This window comes from Centruroides vittatus, unplaced genomic scaffold, assembly GCF_030686945.1.
Source record: "Centruroides vittatus isolate TY-2023 unplaced genomic scaffold, ASM3068694v2 contig_941, whole genome shotgun sequence".
Lineage (NCBI taxonomy): Eukaryota > Metazoa > Arthropoda > Arachnida > Scorpiones > Buthidae > Centruroides > Centruroides vittatus.
Genome location: NW_027122625.1, coordinates 1,198,308 through 1,218,432, shown reverse-complemented (window position 1 = coordinate 1,218,432; position 20,125 = coordinate 1,198,308). Strand labels below are relative to the sequence as shown.

Below are 20,125 nucleotides of genomic sequence, written 5' to 3'. Positions count from 1 at the left end.
CGGCCCCGTCCCTCACCACCCGGTCGCCCCATTGTGGGCCTGGCCGAACCCATAATGGGCCTACTAAAAGAGGCCCTCTTAGTGCCCACAGGGCGAAAAGAGTTAAAAAAAAACTGTAATAATAATCTACCCAGATAGAATTCTCCGATAATCGCAAAATTAGACATACAACTATGTCTCAGATGACAATAGAAATGATTACAGTTGGCACAAATGATTACATACCAGGTATCAATGGTATGACGCTGCCACAGTATCTTATAGAAAAGGATACTGTGGTAGCGATGTTAAGGGTACGTCATACGTGACAGCGTCATAACATTGATACCTGGTATGCAATCATTTGTACCAACTGTAATCATTTCTATTGCCATCTGAGACATAGTTGTATGTCTAATTTTGCGATTATCGGAGAATTCTATCTCGGTAGATTATTATTTATTTATTTTGTATTTTGTCAGTGGGACGTATTTAAAATAAAATATATTAAATAATGTACGATTTTGTTATACGTAGTTGTATAAAATAAAAACCAAACGTAACAATTTAACAAAATAAAGAAATTCATAACAAAAACAAGTCCAATTGTTTTGAAATGGTTGCGCAGAATAATAAATGCCGGATGAATATTGACATAATGAAGCTTCTAGATAGAAAATTTAAGCTAAAATATTAGAGTAAATGAATTAACTGTAATATTCTATGGTCCGAAAAAATATCTTACGAAGGAGGAGTGTGGACCATTAAAGTGTATTTGCCTGATGATTATCCACACAAGTCATCTTCAATAAGGTTTGAAAATAAAATTTATTACCCATACCTCGACGAAACATCAGCAAAAGTTTGTTTGAATGTAATTAATCGAAACTGGACATCAGGACGTGCACCAAAAACACCTTTCAGTAAGGTCATTATGGATTCAGCCAGACCAACGATTGACACAGCAGGGTGGTGAAATACGAGACTCGACATATTCGAACGGATCATCCCCAAAAATTCCGGGTTTTTAGGGTGGTTCGTTCTGATGATTAGGTTTTGGATTCTGGATCACCCATAGAGGATAGGATGGTACTTTATCCACTCGGTCATACTGGTCCAATGACATAAGTCATTTGAAAGAAGGCCAATGACGTAGTTCATTTGATATGAAACGATCTGTGTCATTGGTTTGCTGAACTGCTTGACAAGGAAACGCGCCTACTATCACGCAGTCTATTATTACAATCTTTCGTGTTGTACGATAATTTGTATCTTAAATTAAAAGTGCCGAATTTATTACATGTTTTACTTTAACGAACATAAATTACTTTTAGTGTATAAAGTTTTAACAACCTATTGAATTAAATATTGGAGATCGTGAAGTCCCGACTTGAGCAACATCGAGTATGAATGGCTTTGTCAAGGGCTGCAGAAACAGCATCACAACGTCAAGCTCGACGTGAAGCTCTTCTCAATTCTTCAATCTCTACTTTATCATAAAAAATATTCCGCCATGCTTGACGGAAGAATTTCTTGTACTTAAATGTAAACGGTGGTGCGTTATTCTATGGGCAAAAAGGGCAATTGCCTCCAAATCATTCTTTTATAAGAAAATATTGTCTCCAAAACATTTCCCGAAGAAAATTGTCTGAAGTCAACACTGTACACGGAGACCTCTAATTCAAATTCACCTGGGCCGCCACGAAGCTTTAAACGCGCCACTGAATATAAATAGGAATCACTAAATAATCTCGTTTAACCATTTTTATACGCAAATTCCAACTATTACAGTTGTATATATAGTATATATACACAGTACGTGATACTGTGTACCTGTACATGTACAGAGTATATACACTGTATATAATACATACTTTTTAAAAACTCTTTCCGGCCTGTGAGCACTAAGAGAATCCATAATGGGCTTGTTAAAAGAGCAAGCCCATTATGGATTCGGCCAGGCCCACAATGGGGAGGTCGAGTGTTGAGAGACGGGATTCCACATATCTGGTCGGACCATCCCCCGAAAAATTCCTGGGATTTTTCGACCCGTCCGGACCAGAGCGATAGGCTGACCGGACGTCTACAATATATATATATAAATATAAGTATTTTATCCGAAGCCTTTTTTATATTTTATTATTTTTAATTCGATATTTTAATTTATGATACGACATACAATACGCTAGTGTAACCGAAAATATTTTGTTTCATAAAAGCTAAATAAATACGAATAAAATAAAATTTGACCAAAGGGGTCGCACCGATTAAAAGGAAAGCAAGAGTGAAGGCGGTTTAATGCCAGAGAAATTATTTACATGGAAAATATCGGATATATTTATAAATATGGAATTTTTTTAAAACAATAGAATTAAATACGAACTCGTAATCAATTGTTTAATTGTTTTAAAGGTGAGGGAATTTTTATTTATTTATTTCTCTTTGTTAAACTTTAGGCTTATTTTATTGTCAAAATGTGTCACGTGACGTATCGGAAATGGAAATAATAATGTGAAATTGATTTCTTTAAATAAACGTTAATTTAAAACGTGATTAATACGTATCTTTGCTTTACAGATTTGAAGGCGGAAGTTAACTACGTAATTTGTGTACGTTAAAACCTGTGTAAAGCGGATGCACGGCATGAATGTTTGTCCAGCTTGGCAGGTTTCTGTTAACAAAAACCTGTTCAAAACGACAGGTTTTTGTTAACATAGAAAATTGCTCCGTTCCAAAGAATTTTTTTTCCGTTTAGGCAGGTTTCTTGTTTCGTTCGGGTTCGGTTTTAGACAGCTTTTTTTACATACAGTTGAATATGGCTATCTCGAACATATTTATTTCGAAATTTATGCATTTTCAGCCAAAATTCAATATATTTTTCTGTTTATTTCGAATAATTTTCTCACAAAACTTCTCTATCGAAGTGTGATTACAAATTCGAAGCTTAGTGACTAAGTTTTGATGGTATAAATTGTAACTGAGAAATGTCCCTTGCGATACGGTACTTAGTTGCAATTAATACTGCTTTTCTACGATGGGCTGTATGTTTGGCTCACTCCTTGTCGGGTGTCAGAAACTTTCGACGAATTATTTCTGTTCGGTGCGTTGAAAATGTTTTATTTACATCTAATACAGATGTATACTGTACTTGCTATTCTATTAATAAAATACAACTTAAGTCAAGCTTCGAGTGAGACGGTTGGGACCTTACCAGAGCTGTAGAGTATACCTGCAGGAGCAAAAAAGTCAAAAGAACCACACATCTACATGTGACTCTTTGCCAGATATAGCCCCTCAAATTACTGTGACATATTCCTATGCTTCTTTTCTATCTCCAAACCCTCCCACTGATGTATGATTTTTTTGTTTTTTGTTAATGCTAACAAAACAAGGTATTTTATTAATGAAAGTTTAAAATTACAAGAAGCTATTTAGTTTTTATTATTAATACATCTAATTAGACATAGGCTGCAATGTTATTTTTAAATCTGAATCAATGCTTGGAATCCTGCATGTAAACAATAATGCTCTTTTTATTAGGCTGCCGATAGAAAGAGCATTATTTTTTCTGTTCCTTCCAGTTTGAGTTATCTACTGTGTGGTTTTTATAATTTTGTGTTTTAATAATCTGAGCCTGAATACTGACTGAAGCCTTCTGTCTTGATAAATACGTTTTTAGATTTTAGCCAGGTAATGGATAATTTTTCGTTGTTGTCACTTGTCAGAGTAGTGGAATATTTTCCACATCAAGCATTTGTTTTTTTCTTGAGGTGTTGACTTCATACCATACACACATCTTTGGAGGATGAATTAAGTAGTGTATGTTATTGATCAATGTAAATAAATGCTGCATTGATAGATTATTTCATTAAAAAATAATTTTATAGTTGGCTAATTTGTTTATTACATAATTCTTGGATATTCAAGTGATCCCTTTTCTCCCACAGACCTCTTGTGGATCTTGCTGATCTTTGATGATGAGAATGGAATTATTTAAATATAAATCTTGTCTGTTACAGGTATTCAAATTAGTCTTTAAATAATTTATAATATCAAAGTTACAAGTTAGAATAGGTACATCAGACATATTTATTGAATTGATTTCATTTTTAGAGTTTGGTTGTGTATTCATTATTTGTGTTACTTTTTGTTTGTATTTATTAGAACTGCTTTAACTTGATTGACATAAGTACAAATTTGAGTTTCCAAATATTTGTCTCTTCTCCAGTTAGCATGTGGAATTTGTTTTCTTCATATACTTCCAAGTTTTCAGTATTTGGCTAATTTATACTTTTATTGAGAACTAGCAGGATAAGCCCGGCGTTGCTCAGGCAAAAAGTAACAATGACAAAGATTAAGATTATTACATTATAGCCAATCTTACCCATTTTCACAGAATGCAAGAATTAGGTTCCCCTGTTTCCAGACTAATTAGAGAATTTTTAGATGGGTTTAAAAATATGTTCAATTTCCCACAAAAATGCAAAAAACTGCATCTGCACCTGTAAATCTTGCACGTCGCTTTCTCTTAACACTTCCATTCTTAACACTTCCATTGTTAAAGAATACACTTCTTTCATCCCCATGTGGTACCCTATTAAAACGAGTTAAAAATAAAAAAAATTGCATCTAAAATAGTACAGTAGAAGCTGAGTTCTTTAGGATAGGCCTTAATCCTTTCCCTCTCTCTGCATGGGGGAATTTCGAAAAGTCCCTTTTTAGTGTGCACTTTCATGTTGTACCCTAACTGTGTACCAAATTTCAACTTTCAACACCTAACCATTTGGGCTCTGCGCTTATTATTATCATTATCGTCAACTCATCTCAATTATATTATAAGTGTTGCACATTTATCTATTTTGGATTCCATTTGTATTCTTCCACTGAAATTCTCTGTCACATGGGGTGAAGATCTTTCTGAGAGAAGCCAAATAGCTTAAGATCATCTATATACAAAAGATGATTAATCTTCTGTTTATCATATTATGGTCCAAAAATTGAATGAGGTTTGATGATCTCTCAAAAGACTGATGAGCTGGAGCATTGTTTTCAAGCAAGATGGCAGACAAGCTGTTACATGTATTTGTACATTTTATCTATCAACTTTACCTCAGCATTGCATTGTTTCTAGGTGATGTCAGATGAATATCTATCATATTTTTATCACCCAATGCATGAAGATGTCTGATTTAAGACAATTGACTTTTTTACTAAATTTATGGAATTATACCACAGTTTTCCTTCACTATGGCAAATTATATCAAATTATTGTAGTGATATAGACCAAAAAAAATCAAGCATATGCCATTTGCTTAATAAATGTAGAGAAATGGATCATGAGGCTACTAAACATACAATCATTAAAACTTCAACTCTTTTTGAATTCTTTATCGTAATGAGTTGTTTAAAGTAAAAAGAGTTATTGTGATGTTAAGGTTGCCATTTTCTCCACATCTTTTATCACTAAAGGTCCAGATAAATATGAAAGCACCATGTATAGCAAGGCAATTTACCAACCTATCTACATACCATGGACGTTTGTTGACCTGATAGAATACCAAAAAAAAATCTTGATGTTAATAGAACAGAATTTCTCTCCTATGATATTAAATCCAGTTTAAGGCCAGTGTAACACTAGCATATTTAAGGAACAATTGTTGAGAGAAAAAATAATCATAACAATGATCAAGAAAACATAAAACGTGTTTTCTTTATCATAATCCTTATTATGCTTTGCAGTTATTTTGGAATGTAATACAAACGTTTTTGGTCCACTTTAGGACCTTCTTCAGTTGGAGTTCTAGAAAAAAATATTTTTTCTGGTGTGATTAGTGTTCCATTCAATTGGTTAGTCAACTGCTTTCAGTTCTGATGAGTATCTTGCAGGTCTGTCGGACTCATTATTAAATGGAGCTTTGGAACATATTTATAGAGAAGATCTCACTCTTGGAATCAAGCAATCTATGGGATCTTTTACTGTAAAGAGGATCCATCTTTTCATTACAATAGAAAAGATGGATCCTCTTTACAGTATATTGGAGTAAGAGCATTTAAAATCAAAGAACAAATTTCTGAACATCAAAGTGGTACACCATTCTGGTGCAAATGCTACTAGATGAAGACTTTAATACTGTATGGAACAAAGTAGATGTGTTTGATCCTCTTCAATTTGTATCCAACTGCCTTACTGCCAGTCTATATGGATTCTGTGTGCTGTAAGCTAGAACTTCTAGATAATAATAATAAAAACACCTTTCTCACTTTTTCTAGCAAGTTTTAATAAAAATGAACTAATGTTTTCAGCTATTTTGAATAGTCTTCCTCAGGTTTAACATAATTTTGAATTTCAGTAGATCTTTTGTTTTAATTGACATTTGAAATTTTGTTAAACCCGAGGAAGACTATTCAAAATAGCTGAAAACATTCGTTCATTTTTATTAAAACTTGCTAGAAAAAGTGAGAAAGGTGTTTTTATTATTATTATTATTATAGTCTATATGGATCAACAAGACAACTTTTTTTATTTCAACGAGTATATTAATAGTTGAGATGAATGTTTTTGGCAGTTTGACAGCGTTGCTTCAGCTCAATTATAACTTATAAATGTGTTATATTTTGGAACATTCATTCTATAATGCTTGAACAAGATTTTAAAATTTGAAATATAATTCAAATTTATAAAATTAGTTAAATTAAATGTTCTAAAATAGAATACATTTGTGTTTGGCTTGAAGCAGGGCTGTCAAAATGCCCAAAATATTTGTCTCAACTATAATACACTTGCAGACATCTACAAAGGGTGGCAAACAGGGCATTTGCACCTCCTGGGATCGAGTAAAAAATTCCATAACATACATTAACCCAATTTTTGATTAAGGCCAAATGATCTGCCAGATTATATCAAGTTATAAAATTGCTACTATTTTATAATTAAATATTCAGTAATTTTACCTAGAAATAGGAATTAGGTGTCATCTCTTTATAAATTTAATAATTATACAGAAATTAATATTAAAATATTAATTTAGAGAGTTCTGGAAGGAAAGAATTGCCGTGGAGCAGGATTTAAACCCTCAACTTCCACATACAGTTTGGATGCTTTGCTAGTTTCACTATCTGGATGTCCATTCGATGGTAGCACCCTACTTCTAGGCAAAATTACTGAATATTTAATTATTAAATAGTAGCCATATTATAACCTGATGTAATCTGGCAGATTAACCTTCCACGAATTATAATTATAAAAGTGATTCAGATACCTTACACCCTTGACCACGGGATGTTTTTTCTGTCTTGTTGTATTGATGGAATATGGCATTCTATAAACTACTTGTGAAAAATACTCCAAAAAATTAAAAAAGTTAAATAAAAATATATCAATGTAATTATTTGTCTCCAAGTTTTGTTCCCCCTGGAAAATTTTCTGCTGACACCCATGCTTGCTGGAATAAAAGATGGTCGTCTTGCTGTTAATATCAAGCATTTCCAGTCACATTTAAAGTAACGTCTCCTCGTTTTATTTTAATTTATTTTATTGCTGTTAATATTGTTCCTTGTTTTTATGCATTTTTTATTATATTTTTTATTCAGTTTATCTAAACGTTCTATTTGTGTTCCTATAGCAGTGTTTTTTTTTGTTCTGCTTTCCCAAAGGTGAATGAGATAACGAAAAAGTACTTGAAAATTATGTAACAGTTGTTTCTATACTCCATTAAATCATACCTCCTAGTTTTAGTTGTTTAATTGTGGAGTTCTATCTTACTAATTTTTGTTTTTTGCATTTTTTTGTAATTATTATTAATTTTTCAAGTGTAGCTATAAAGATTTCTCTTTTTGAAAGCAAATTGACCTGTGCGATTTTGTTTTTTTATTTGAGTGCTGACAACTGATATCGTTTAGTGTATTTTATATATCTAAAATTACAAGTTTCATTATGTATTGATTAAAAAAAAGCTTTTACAAGTTTACATTTTTTAGTGTTTCTTTTGAAATTGTGAAAATTTTGGTATTTAAAATGATTATGTTCATTAAAATTTTATTATTAAATAATTATTCTTTTTCAATTTATATCTTCAATGTTACTAAAACAATGGTGGTGGTGTACAGTTTGTTTTCCAGCAATCAACTATAGTAAAGGCACTTCTTGTTGAGAATTACGTTAAATGTTAGTTACTTATGATTAATTAACTAGGCCGTTACCTAATAGATTTGTATTTGTGTTAACATTCCAATAGAAAGTTTAAAACTTTACTGATGAGTAGTTTTCTGATTTTTACATTAATATTGTTTATCAAGCTATTTATTTAATACTTAATTTATAATTATGAAAATAATATACATAAAGTTTTTTGATTTCATATTAATTAAGTTTTATTGTTTAGTTTTTATTAAATTGAATCTGCATGAACGATAGTGACGGAGAATCTGCTACAGAAATTACCAAACTAATGTCAGGGTATGTGGAACAAAATGTGAGTCAAACAGGAGGAGAAAGAAAACGGAGAACTGCGCGTAATCATTCGGGAGAAAATTCTCAGGTAATTTTGCATTTACAGATTTTTATATTTATTGTAACATATTATTTATATAACCAGCATAATTTATTATTTTTTAATAAATTTAATTATTGATAAAATCTAATTTAACAGAATGACTTTAATTATTTGTATTGGTAAATACTATCGCACATAAAAACTGGAATGGTACAACAGTGAAACTAACACCTATATATGATTTTCAGCAAATAACAGTAATGTTCTAATGTTTTTGCTGCTGTGTAGAGGCTCTCATTAATATTCTCTGTCGAATGATAGAGGAGTTTTTTTTTTTTGTTTTATTTCCTGATATGGGCCACTAAATAGTGGTCAAAATCATTAGAACATTACTGTTATTTGCTGGAAATCGCATATAGGTGTTAGTTTCACTGTTGTTTGTATTGAATTGAAAACAAATTTTTAAAATGTATAAAAGACTCCACAAGATTAAAATACTGTAAAAATATATTTGTTTTATTGGTGCATCAACTTTGACTAATTCAGATTTGAGCATCTTTGGACTTTCATCCATCTTTACAAAATAATTAGGACATAGAAAACCTTTATCATGTTATGTTATGTACAGCTATATTAAGCTGCTTCCTTAACAGCATAATTATTTATAATGCATTACCATGGGAATATAATTTTATGTTCTAAGTAGGAAATAGTTTCTTGGCCGAATAGTGAATAATTATTCGGGTGTTACTGTTGCCGAATACTGAATATTTGATCAAATATCAGCTAATTTACTGTATTTGGAACTACATAATACAAAAGGCTAATAGTAGTGTTTTCCAAACTTTTTTGGACTATTGCCCTTTTTAGTGTGTATATTTTATTAAAGGCCCCATAAAATCATTCAAAAATGGTACAGTAAAAATTGAATTTTAATAAAAATGTTTTAAATTTAAGCATTTATTTTATAAACAAAAAATAATTGCTTAATTATTTTTTGATGAGCCTGATGCAATGAGACAGTTAAGGCATCAGCCTAATGCTTTAAGGACCCAAGGACCATTAAATCAGCAAATAACCCCAGGGATTTTTTACTGGTTTGACCTAGATATGTTAAGCTCTGTCCTTCACTATTCGCATTTTTCACCGGATGCTCGCCCTCTGGTGTTTAAAAACAAAACTATTCCATCTGGGTCGTTTGATTAATTCTTGTGTATTATCAGCAGTAAATATGAATAACAATAAAAGAAGCAAAGCTTTCTGTTGCGTTCCAAATTGCAATTTCGAAGATTTACGGGAGCCTAATATAAGTTTTCGTCTATTCTCACACGAAAAACAGATGATTATTCGGAAATCGGTCGGTTATATTTATGAGCTTCTCCGAATTGGGAAAGAGTGAATTAGACTTAAGAATTGGCAGTTTCCCGATTGTCCAACTTTACACGAACAAGTTATGCTGTCAATTTTAAAAGTTATTTTCTTAAAGTTAAAATGCCAGTTATTTTGTATGGGACACAGCGTCGGATTTAAGCATTTCGAAGCCTTAAGCTGAATGTAAGCCCTTCACAATTTTAGAAGTCAATCATAAAAAGAAAAAAAATAAATCAGACTATCTCTCTGATTCAATACGGTTATTGGAAAAAAACGATGTGAGGTTTCACTAGTCTTCTGTTTTATAACTGAATTTAATTAAATTTTTATACCCATTCTTTTAAAAATCTTTTTTAAAATTGGTTTTATCGTTTTTTTTTAAAAAAGACCTTACGTTAATTCTTAGAAAAAAAATTAACGAAATACTACACAAAATAAAAAGTAAAGTATGTTTTGTTGGTTTGTAAAAAAAATGTTTATTACAAAATTCGATTTTTTTTTTTTTGTACAAATGTTTGAGGCTGCTTGAAAGTCGAAGCCTAAGCAACAATTTACATAGCTTTTTACTTGTAAATCTAACCCTGATAGGACAATGTCAAAGCTGATGTTTTTAACACAAAGGGCACAAATATGCATAGAACGATCTCGTTCACTTGCTTTGATAGACGTATCCCGCTAGCAATAATTGTTCTGCTACTATAAAATTTCTCGATAAACAGCTGCAAGCAGCATATATCATTATATCGGGCAGTAATATATGATTAATTTTACATTACTAGTTACAAGCGACCCAGATAAAGTAGCCATTTTGTAAAAATTCAGCGCCCTCTATAGTTCATGAAAAACGCGAATAATGGTGAGAAACATTTTGGAAATCTCTCTAAGCTCTCCCTACCACTATTATCATTTCCAATATCAAATGTTGCTGTAAAAAAAAACTCCATGTAAGAAATTGTAAAAAAACAAACTGCAAAGTCCATTGTAGGTATGGCCAAACCCACAAAGGACATGGACCAAAAAAAAGATTTTCTTAGTGTCTGCAGGCAGAAAAAATAAAAAATATATTTACAGTAAACCTCATTTATGTGTCCACCCCAGAAATTCCATTGTAAAATTGCTTAAGTTTTAATATAAATAAACTACATTAGTTGTCACCTTGTGTAAGTGTCATTAAAAGGTGACACGTATCCTTGTTTATGTGAGCAACAAAACAAGAAAACCCAGTGTTCTTAAACTCAACCTATTGTTTAAGCTGATTTAAACATTGAACTTTATTGCTATAATTTTAGAACAGTTTAATGAGATTCCTCTGATGGATGACATTCGAATGAAATCTTTACTTAACTCTACAAATTAAATTTATCTCTAGAATTTAGTAAGAAGAAAGACAATTATATATTTGTGCAATATTTTTATTCAAAATCTGATTATTGTATTTGTAAAAATGTGTGAATTAGCAATGATCGATATATGTCACTGTCACATTTCAACACTCAATGGAGAAAAATATTGATGAATCTGATGCAAAAGTTGGGTTAATTATTAACACTTTTTTTCTCAACACTTGGGGGACAAAAAGTGTTAATACAATTTTTTCCTCAAGTACTTCTGCTTGTATAAAATTGGTTTAATAATTTTTTTCATAATTTTTTTTAAAAATATAATAATTAAATAAAACCTGTATTCATTCTGTTGACTTCTATCTATGAGTATTAACTCAATCTCTGAAAATTTCTTTCTATTTACCTGGAGACAAAATTGTTTTTACTCATCAGGATACAAGGGAATTTGTATAGCAAAACCAGTCAAACAACTTCTTCTTTGACCAATTTTACCTTGACTTGATTAAGGTGATTTCGGCTGATTTCACACTTAAGATTTAAACAGATCCATTTAGTACGGTATTGTACAATAGGCTACTTGAATGAATCCCACTGCAAACAGCTTGCATTTACTGTGTATGCGCCCTGTATTTCAATACTCTGTTATTTAGTGTTAATATGTTGTCCTGTATGAAAGTTTGAATTACTGTATATTTAAAATAAGGTATAGTATTACACAAATCTTCTATTCATTTATATTTTGTTTACTTTACAATCTAAAACTTTCATCAGGATTCAGTATTATACTCTAATTACAATTCTATTTATCAGTTTTAAGTAAAAATTATTTACAAAAAACATGGCCGGCGTTATTACATTTAATAATATATAAAAAATATAATACGACATTTACAAAGTTAAAAACTTTGTGTCTTGTCCTTCTTTTCTGTTTATCAGTTTTTTTCAAAACTCTGCCTGAGTTACCACCTCATTTATGTTCCCAGAATTGTAATCCTGAAGGTGGCTGTATATGTGAGGTTTTATTATATATATACATACACATACACAATTTTAAACTTATGCAATTATTCAAATTTTTAATCTTTTTTTTCATATAATTTTAAATACAAATATTGACATATGATGTATTTGTATACAATATAAAAAGCTTATTGCATTACAAGATATAAAGCTTTTTATATATTAGAAATACTTTAAGCAAATTGGACAAATGAAACGAAAACATTTTACTTTTATTTTTTTGATGTATTATTTAATTCAAGTTTTCCCAAGAAAAATGCTAAAAATTAATTTAAAGTAGCAGTAGCAATTTATATTTTTTATTTACATTTAGTAAAAATATATAATATTTTACTTTTACTAAATAATAATAATAATAATAATGAATATGAGATATTTTATATTGTGTATTTATATTACAATACAAATAATAGTTTACTATAAGTAATTATTTATAGTAAAAAAATTTTTGTTAACAAGTATTTGATTTCAGATCTGCTTTTGTACACACTTGATACTTGATTTATAGTTGTTTTGGTTTTTTTATTTTTTAATTTATTTGACATTTTGCAACAAATTTGGAAATTAACAATTTTTATTAAGAAGAATTTCAATAATTATCACATATTTTACTTTAGATAAATTTAACCCTTGTGAGATCACATTCTGTCTTGTAATACAAGTAGTTGAAGTATTTTTACCGGTTTTCATTTTGCCGATTTCTTTTATAATTTTAAATAAATGTAGTACTTTTTATTTGCTAAATGATTTTTTTTTATTTATTACAAATTTTTGATAACTGTAACGTTGAATTATGTCTGTTATTTTTCCTCAGAATTGTAAATTTGACCTGTGGCAATTGTGTTTTCCAATATATGAATTTTATACATTTGTTACAGCTTTTACTTCGCATGTGTGATGATTGTAGGAAATTTATCCTCAGTTTTCATGTTTTTATATTTGTAGAGTCGATTGTTTTGCATATCTTATCTTTGAGTTAAAAGTTTGCAAGCAATCAGTTTAACTATCCTAAGTTTTTCTGGAACAAGATTGTAACAAGTTATATATTTACTTATATGTATATTTGATTGTGCAGCATCTTTATCACATACTGTAGTCAAATCTTCATATGTTGCTTGACGCACTGAATTTTCTGATTTGTTTCTAAATCAGAATCTATTCAATTCTACTACAGCTAAAGTATGTCACTATAATAGTAATATCCAGAACATAACATATTAACTAAGTGACATACTTTGGACTTAATTAAATCCGGTTTTTACGTGTTACATAGTTATTATTCTACAATAGCCAAATTATGTTTACATATTCTTCATCTAAGCTACTTTCATCTTCAGTCAAAGATTCAATAATTATGTCTTCCAATATTTATCTTATAACCATTTCTTCTTTTAGATCCATTTGCATTTTCCTGAATAAAACAATGATGTAAACCCTACACCTAGCTTAATTCAAAAACTCACTAGACATGTATATGTTATTTGATAGTACGTGTAATATTATGAAACAATTACATGATGTAACATAAGAAACATTGAATAGAAAAACAAAACTGGTTGAAATCACTTAAATAATTATATTACAGGATATATAACAGTCAAATTCAATCACAGGTAAAATGAATTAGATCTGTGATTCAAAAAATTCAATAATGGATAAAATTAATAAAATTGTTTATTTGAAAAAGAGCAGATTCGGCCATTACGAGTACAAGTGCATTCATTTTAATCAATATGCCGTCTCACAAGGGTTAATTATTAAAGTTATTCACCTAACATACGACTTGTACAATACTTGATGCATATGAAATTTTTAAATAAATAATATAGGTATGAACAGTTTAATGAAATTAAATTCCTTTTAATTGTGATTAATGTACTAGTTTATTTTATTTTTTTTTCATTTAAAATTTTGATGAAATGATTTTTTAATTTTTTATTTTATGTAGTAAAAAAATAAATTTGTAAGTATATTTAATGACAATTTGAATTTTATTTCTCATATCTAGCAGTGTAATGGTCCATTGGATACAGAGGTGACATTTAGAGATGGACAGCCAAATTCTGTTGTATCTTCTGTGAATCAGAATAATGCAAGAGGTCCTAGTTGGGATGAAGAGGAGGAAGAGGAATTAAAATATGGAGCTAAACATGTTATAAAATTATTCATCCCAGTATCTCTTTGCATGCTGGTGGTGGTGGCAACCATTAGTTCAATTAATTTTTATTCCCATACCAATACTTATCTGTAAGCTTTTTTTATTTAAACAATAACAATTTTAATACATTTTATTAATAATTATTTTTTAATTTTATTGAATGTTGATGAAATATTACTGTTCTACGATGATGACCATAAAAATATGCAATTCTTTTTTATACTAATGAAATAAGTTTCCTAGAAACATTTTTTGAAGAAAAATAAATGAAAAACTATAATACTAAACAAAGAGATGACAACAACATATTGTAATTAATCAGTCAAAAGAAGATGCAAACATTTTCTCAAGAAATCAGCTTTTTCATTTAAAACTCAAACATAAGTATTATTTTATATTTCGTTCAAATAATACATTTCAATTGCTGTACATCGAACAGAAGTACTTTCATTTGAATAAAAGGAAGCTATTTATTTGAAATGTTTTCAAGACATATGTCTTATCATCATCAGCTTACATTCAGAAAGTAAGTTGTGATGATGGGATGGATGTCCCTAGTGTTTCAAATAAAACACTTGACTTCTTATATAAAGGTTGCATTTGTTCTTGATTGATTAATCGTGAATCTTATTTTTAATCTTAAATTAATCATCATAAATAATCTTGATATACAACAAAAATTAAGCACTGAAAATTACAGTTCCTAACAAAGATAATATGCTTTATAAAATAAAGCAAGTTTTACAAAAAATTATAAATTAAATATTGATTAAAAACTTTAACTTTGGGACATTTAAATATTCTTTTTCCTTCTTTAGTCAGTTGTCAAATTATCAAACACAAATCTACTAAATCAATTATCCCCATTTGCCACAGTAATTATGATAAATTATTTTGTATGTGGATGCATTGTATCATATATCAGATAGATGATACATTGCATCCACACTTTGATTTTTCATCCAGTATAGATGATGATCCAAAATAGCAGATGCTGATGAGTCATATGAGCATCTGCTGTTTTGGATCATCATCTATACAGGATGAAAAATCAAAGAGGAACTGCATTCTTTGTTGAATTTTATCATGTACAAAATAACTAATGAAATAATCAACAATTTCCTGAAAGATCGGGCTAGAATTTGGCTAATTAAATGATTAATATAAAGTAATTTGTCACTAGAGGGAAGCATTAGGTGCCATCTCTTAACTGGATTAATAATTATAATTTTAATAAATTCTGGAATAATTTATTAAAATTATAATTATTAATCCAGTTAAGAGATGGCACCTAATGCTTCCCTCTAGTGACAAATTACTTTATATTAATCATTTAATTAGCCAAATTCTAGCCCGATCTTTCAGGAAATTGTTGATTATTTCATTATATACTCATCAGGCGTTGAGATGTTTATTATACAGGGTGGGCCAGCGAAAACGAAACGGCAGAGTGTTTGTGTTCGTCCAAGCAAAGCGCTCGGACAGGTCGATTTTACTCTCGAGGGGACATCTTTTGCAATAAAGTTTTTGCGATTCTGAATATTAACTAAGCAAACATTTTTTTCGAAATAAATGCTTGTTTAGTTAATACAAAATAAATGAGTTTTTAAAATTTTTTGTCGTCTGTTGTATTCAAAATCGCAAAAACTTTATTGCAAAAGATGTCCCCTCGAGAGTAAAATCGACCTGTCCGAGCACTTTGCTTGGACGAACACGAACACTCTGCCGTTTCGTTTTCGCTGGCCCACCCTGTATATATACAAAATAACTTGGTAGAATTTGAATGGCTTCGAATGCTTAAGTTTGCTACACAATATTTCTCTTGTTTTAAAAACATTTTTAACAGACATTGTTGTTCTTTATGCTACTTCAAAATATAAAAAAGTAAATAAAACTTATGGTTATGGTAAAAAAAATGGTCATCTTTGATTAAAATTGTGTTTGGGGTTACAGTGGCTGATTCTTTGTTAGTGAAAGTGTGCCAGTGAATGCTCATAATAATCTTTGTCCAAATGTTAGATAGCTCAATTACAAATATAGATTTGGCTTTGTAATGATATTAGCAATCTGTATAAAGACAAAAATATGTTTAAAACATTCTTTAAAGATAGAAAATTTTCAGACTATTTTATTTTGAGGTCTAGTACTTGACTTATGTGATGCTATGGTTAAAAGCTTTAGTTATAGAAAAATTGGCTTATTAATCATTTTAGTTACCATGACTAATCAACAGCTTTAATAAAATAATTATTTTTAGCATATAAAACAAATTTAATATTGAAATAGGAATAATCTCGCTCCCAAAAATAAAAATATAAATGGTAATATTCTTCTGTTGCTTTATTGTATACTTTCACTGAAATGTGAGTAAGATACAAATTTAATGAGAGAAATTTTTATACATTTGGCAGTTTTATTTAAAAATTATATTTCATTTACTGTAATAACCATTTTCAGATTAACAAATATAAAGAACAATGTTTCAGAAAGATAAATGAAAAATTTTTAAATTTAAAAACATTTAAAGTTTAAAATATGAAAGAAATCATTAATTGTTTTAATGTAATTTTAAATTCATGTTTTGTAATTTTTTCCATACATTGAGCTTATTATTATTCTAAATGAATATTGTTTATATTTTAAACCATTTCAGGTTATGAATGACTCTTACATTAGCTAAAATTGTTTCTCTCTTCATTTAATAAATTACTGGTTGTATCAAAGTTTCATTCTCTGAAATATAAAATTTAGTATTATCTGTGTAAAGATACAATAATAGATTGAGTATCAGTAAAATATTTTCAGTTTTTTTGTAACAAAACATTTAACAAATTTTGCCAGTTCAAATTAAGCATTCACATTAAATCCAAGAACCAAATTTAAACAAAAAACAAGGTCATTTATAATGAAATAAAGATTGTAAGGATAAAATATAAGTAGAATGTTATCATAAAGACACAGTTATCTTTTTTAATGTGGAACAACTTTATAATAGTTAAACTTAAAAAGATTAGTTTATATATTATTTGATTGTACATTATTCAAATTTATTAGATAGCCTAAAAAGAATGTGCACTCAACTTTTTAAGATGTATAAGCATTAAATTTAAGTGAATGATACTTACTTATATCAACCTGAAGCAAAATACAGTAGAGCGTCGATAACTGGAACCAATTGGGGACTGGGGTCGTTCCGAGTAGTGATTTTTTCCAATTTCCGATTATGTACGAAAAAATATATTAACCTGTCCGATGTTCAAATTTTTCTTTGTTGCGTATCGCTTCCTGTTGAATTTTTCTCCGTTGCGTGTCGCTTCGTGTTGAATTTTCGTCGATTTTAAGCCTAACGAAAATTTTTATAATAATAATCGAGGCTATTGTATTCATTAATAAATTTAAAGGTATACAAACAAAAAGTTTGAGTCCTTTTTTCTATTTTCTTCCTTTATTCCGGTCAGGAACCACTTTGCAGCTAGCGACATGAAGTCAAAAAAACTTCTAAAATAACGAACAAAATACCATTAGACGATTCACAACACAATTAAAAATGATCTTCGGCGCCGACCTGTTTCTGTAGGCTACGGCGCTTACAAAACATTAAAAACTGTTAATCTTCCACAATAGCACCGGTGTTATATAATCGCTTTTAGCTGCGGGCCCTCTGGCGGATTCGAGTAATCACACAAAAATTTACATATTTGTACAGAACTCAGGAATTGAAGTTTAAATTCATTAATAAATTTAAAGGTATACAAACAAAAAGTTTGAGTCCTTTTTTCTATTTTCTTCCTTTATTCCGGTCAGGAACCACTTTGCAGCTAGCGACATGAAGTCAAAAAAACTTCTAAAATAACGAACAAAATACCATTAGACGATTCACAACACAATTAAAAATGATCTTCGGCGCCGACCTGTTTCTGTAGGCTACGGCGCTTACAAAACATTAAAAACTGTTAATCTTCCACAATAGCACCGGTGTTATATAATCGCTTTTAGCTGCGGGCCCTCTGGCGGATTCGAGTAATCACACAAAAATTTACATATTTGTACAGAACTCAGGAATTGAAGTTTAAATTCATTAATAAATTTAAAGGTATACAAACAAAAAGTTTGAGTCCTTTTTTCTATTTTCTTCCTTTATTCCGGTCAGGAACCACTTTGCAGCTAGCGACATGAAGTCAAAAAAACTTCTAAAATAACGAACAAAATACCATTAGACGATTCACAACACAATTAAAAATGATCTTCGGCGCCGACCTGTTTCTGTAGGCTACGGCGCTTACAAAACATTAAAAACTGTTAATCTTCCACAATAGCACCGGTGTTATATAATCGCTTTTAGCTGCGGGCCCTCTGGCGGATTCGAGTAATCACACAAAAATTTACATATTTGTACAGAACTCAGGAATTGAAGTTTAAATTCATTAATAAATTTAAAGGTATACAAACAAAAAGTTTGAGTCCTTTTTTCTATTTTCTTCCTTTATTCGGTCAGGAACAAAATAAATATATTGAAGAATATAAAAAACACGAAAATTATACTTTAGAAGTAAATTTAGTATCAAAAACGTTCGATTCAGCACGACACAGTCCGACTGAAAATCATTCCAGTTTCCGGCCATTTCAATTACCGACGTTCCAATTTTCGACGCTCTACTGTAATAACATTAGTGTGTACAAATTTACTTTTTCACTTTTGCTGTGGTTAATATCTGATCTTTTTTTTTAAAAAATTTATATGGAAAATAAATATTTTAATTAAAATTATATATATATATATATATTTTTTCTAGAGTCTACACTCCTTTCACTGATCAAAGTGTTGATACCCCAACCAAAGTTTGGCAGTCTTTTGCAAATGCATTTATATTGATGGGTGTTATTGTTTGTATGACACTTCTTCTAATTGTTCTGTATAAGTTCAGATGTTATAAGGTAAACGAGATTTTCAATTATATACAGCTTTACTAAATTATTATTATTTTTAAATAAGATTTTATTACTATTTATTTTATAAAGTTATTTAAAACAGAATTTTAAATAACTATATAATTCTATAAAGTTAGTTAAAACAAATTTTAATTGTATGAAAAGCATTATTACTGAGTGTAAAACAGTACCAAAGGTGTTATTTTGTTGCATATATTTACATATTCAATATTTGAGAATTTTTAAACATTATATACTTGTAATTTTGTAGTTTTGCTTATGACAATATTATGATGATAAATCTTTTTTGTTTAGAAATTGTTGGAATTTAAATAATTATATGTTGAATTGCAGGGAGATTATATGATAAGGATGAATTTTCTGTTATTTTATAATCTATATAAAAGATGCATTATTCATATTTTTAATTTTCTCAATGTATTAATTATCTACATCATCAAATTTTCGGAAACATATGAGCTAGTTATGTAAGACAGAAAATAATAAATTATTATAGCAATACAAATCCCTTATTTTCAATAAATTTGTTCAATCATATTCTTCAAGAAATCCATTTAAATTCTGAAAAATGATTAATATCTTATATTATAAAGCAACATTTGACAGCCTCATTCAATCCTTCACTTATTCATTCAATGATGTGAAATGTTTAAGTAGAAGCAGACTCCTTACAGAAAATTAAATAGTACTGTACATTCAAAAAAGGAATGTTGAGTATATTAGATTAAATATTTAAAGACTTTCTAATTCATCTCAAGAATTTATTGAACAATTAAAAGATATTTACAACATTACATTAAAAAAAAGGAATA

The 20,125-nt window shown here is 29.4% G+C and overlaps 1 protein-coding gene across 3 annotated transcripts in view; it reads left to right on the top strand.

The window, feature by feature from the left end:
* The first annotated feature begins 2,244 nt into the window (after window positions 1–2,244).
* Psn (presenilin) overlaps window positions 2,245–20,125 on the top strand; it is a 36,027-nt gene continuing 18,146 nt past the window's right edge. For 2 of the 3 annotated variants that reach the window (XM_067282112.1, XM_067282111.1), the window contains exons 1-4: window positions 2,245–2,391; window positions 8,361–8,516; window positions 14,214–14,452; window positions 19,157–19,298. In XM_067282112.1, the coding sequence (XP_067138213.1) occupies window positions 8,382–8,516; window positions 14,214–14,452; window positions 19,157–19,298 (516 nt within the window). In that variant the 5' untranslated portion in view covers window positions 2,245–2,391; window positions 8,361–8,381. The remainder of the gene's footprint in view (window positions 2,392–8,360; window positions 8,517–14,213; window positions 14,453–19,156; window positions 19,299–20,125) is intronic. The other variant, XM_067282113.1, reaches the window with a different exon arrangement.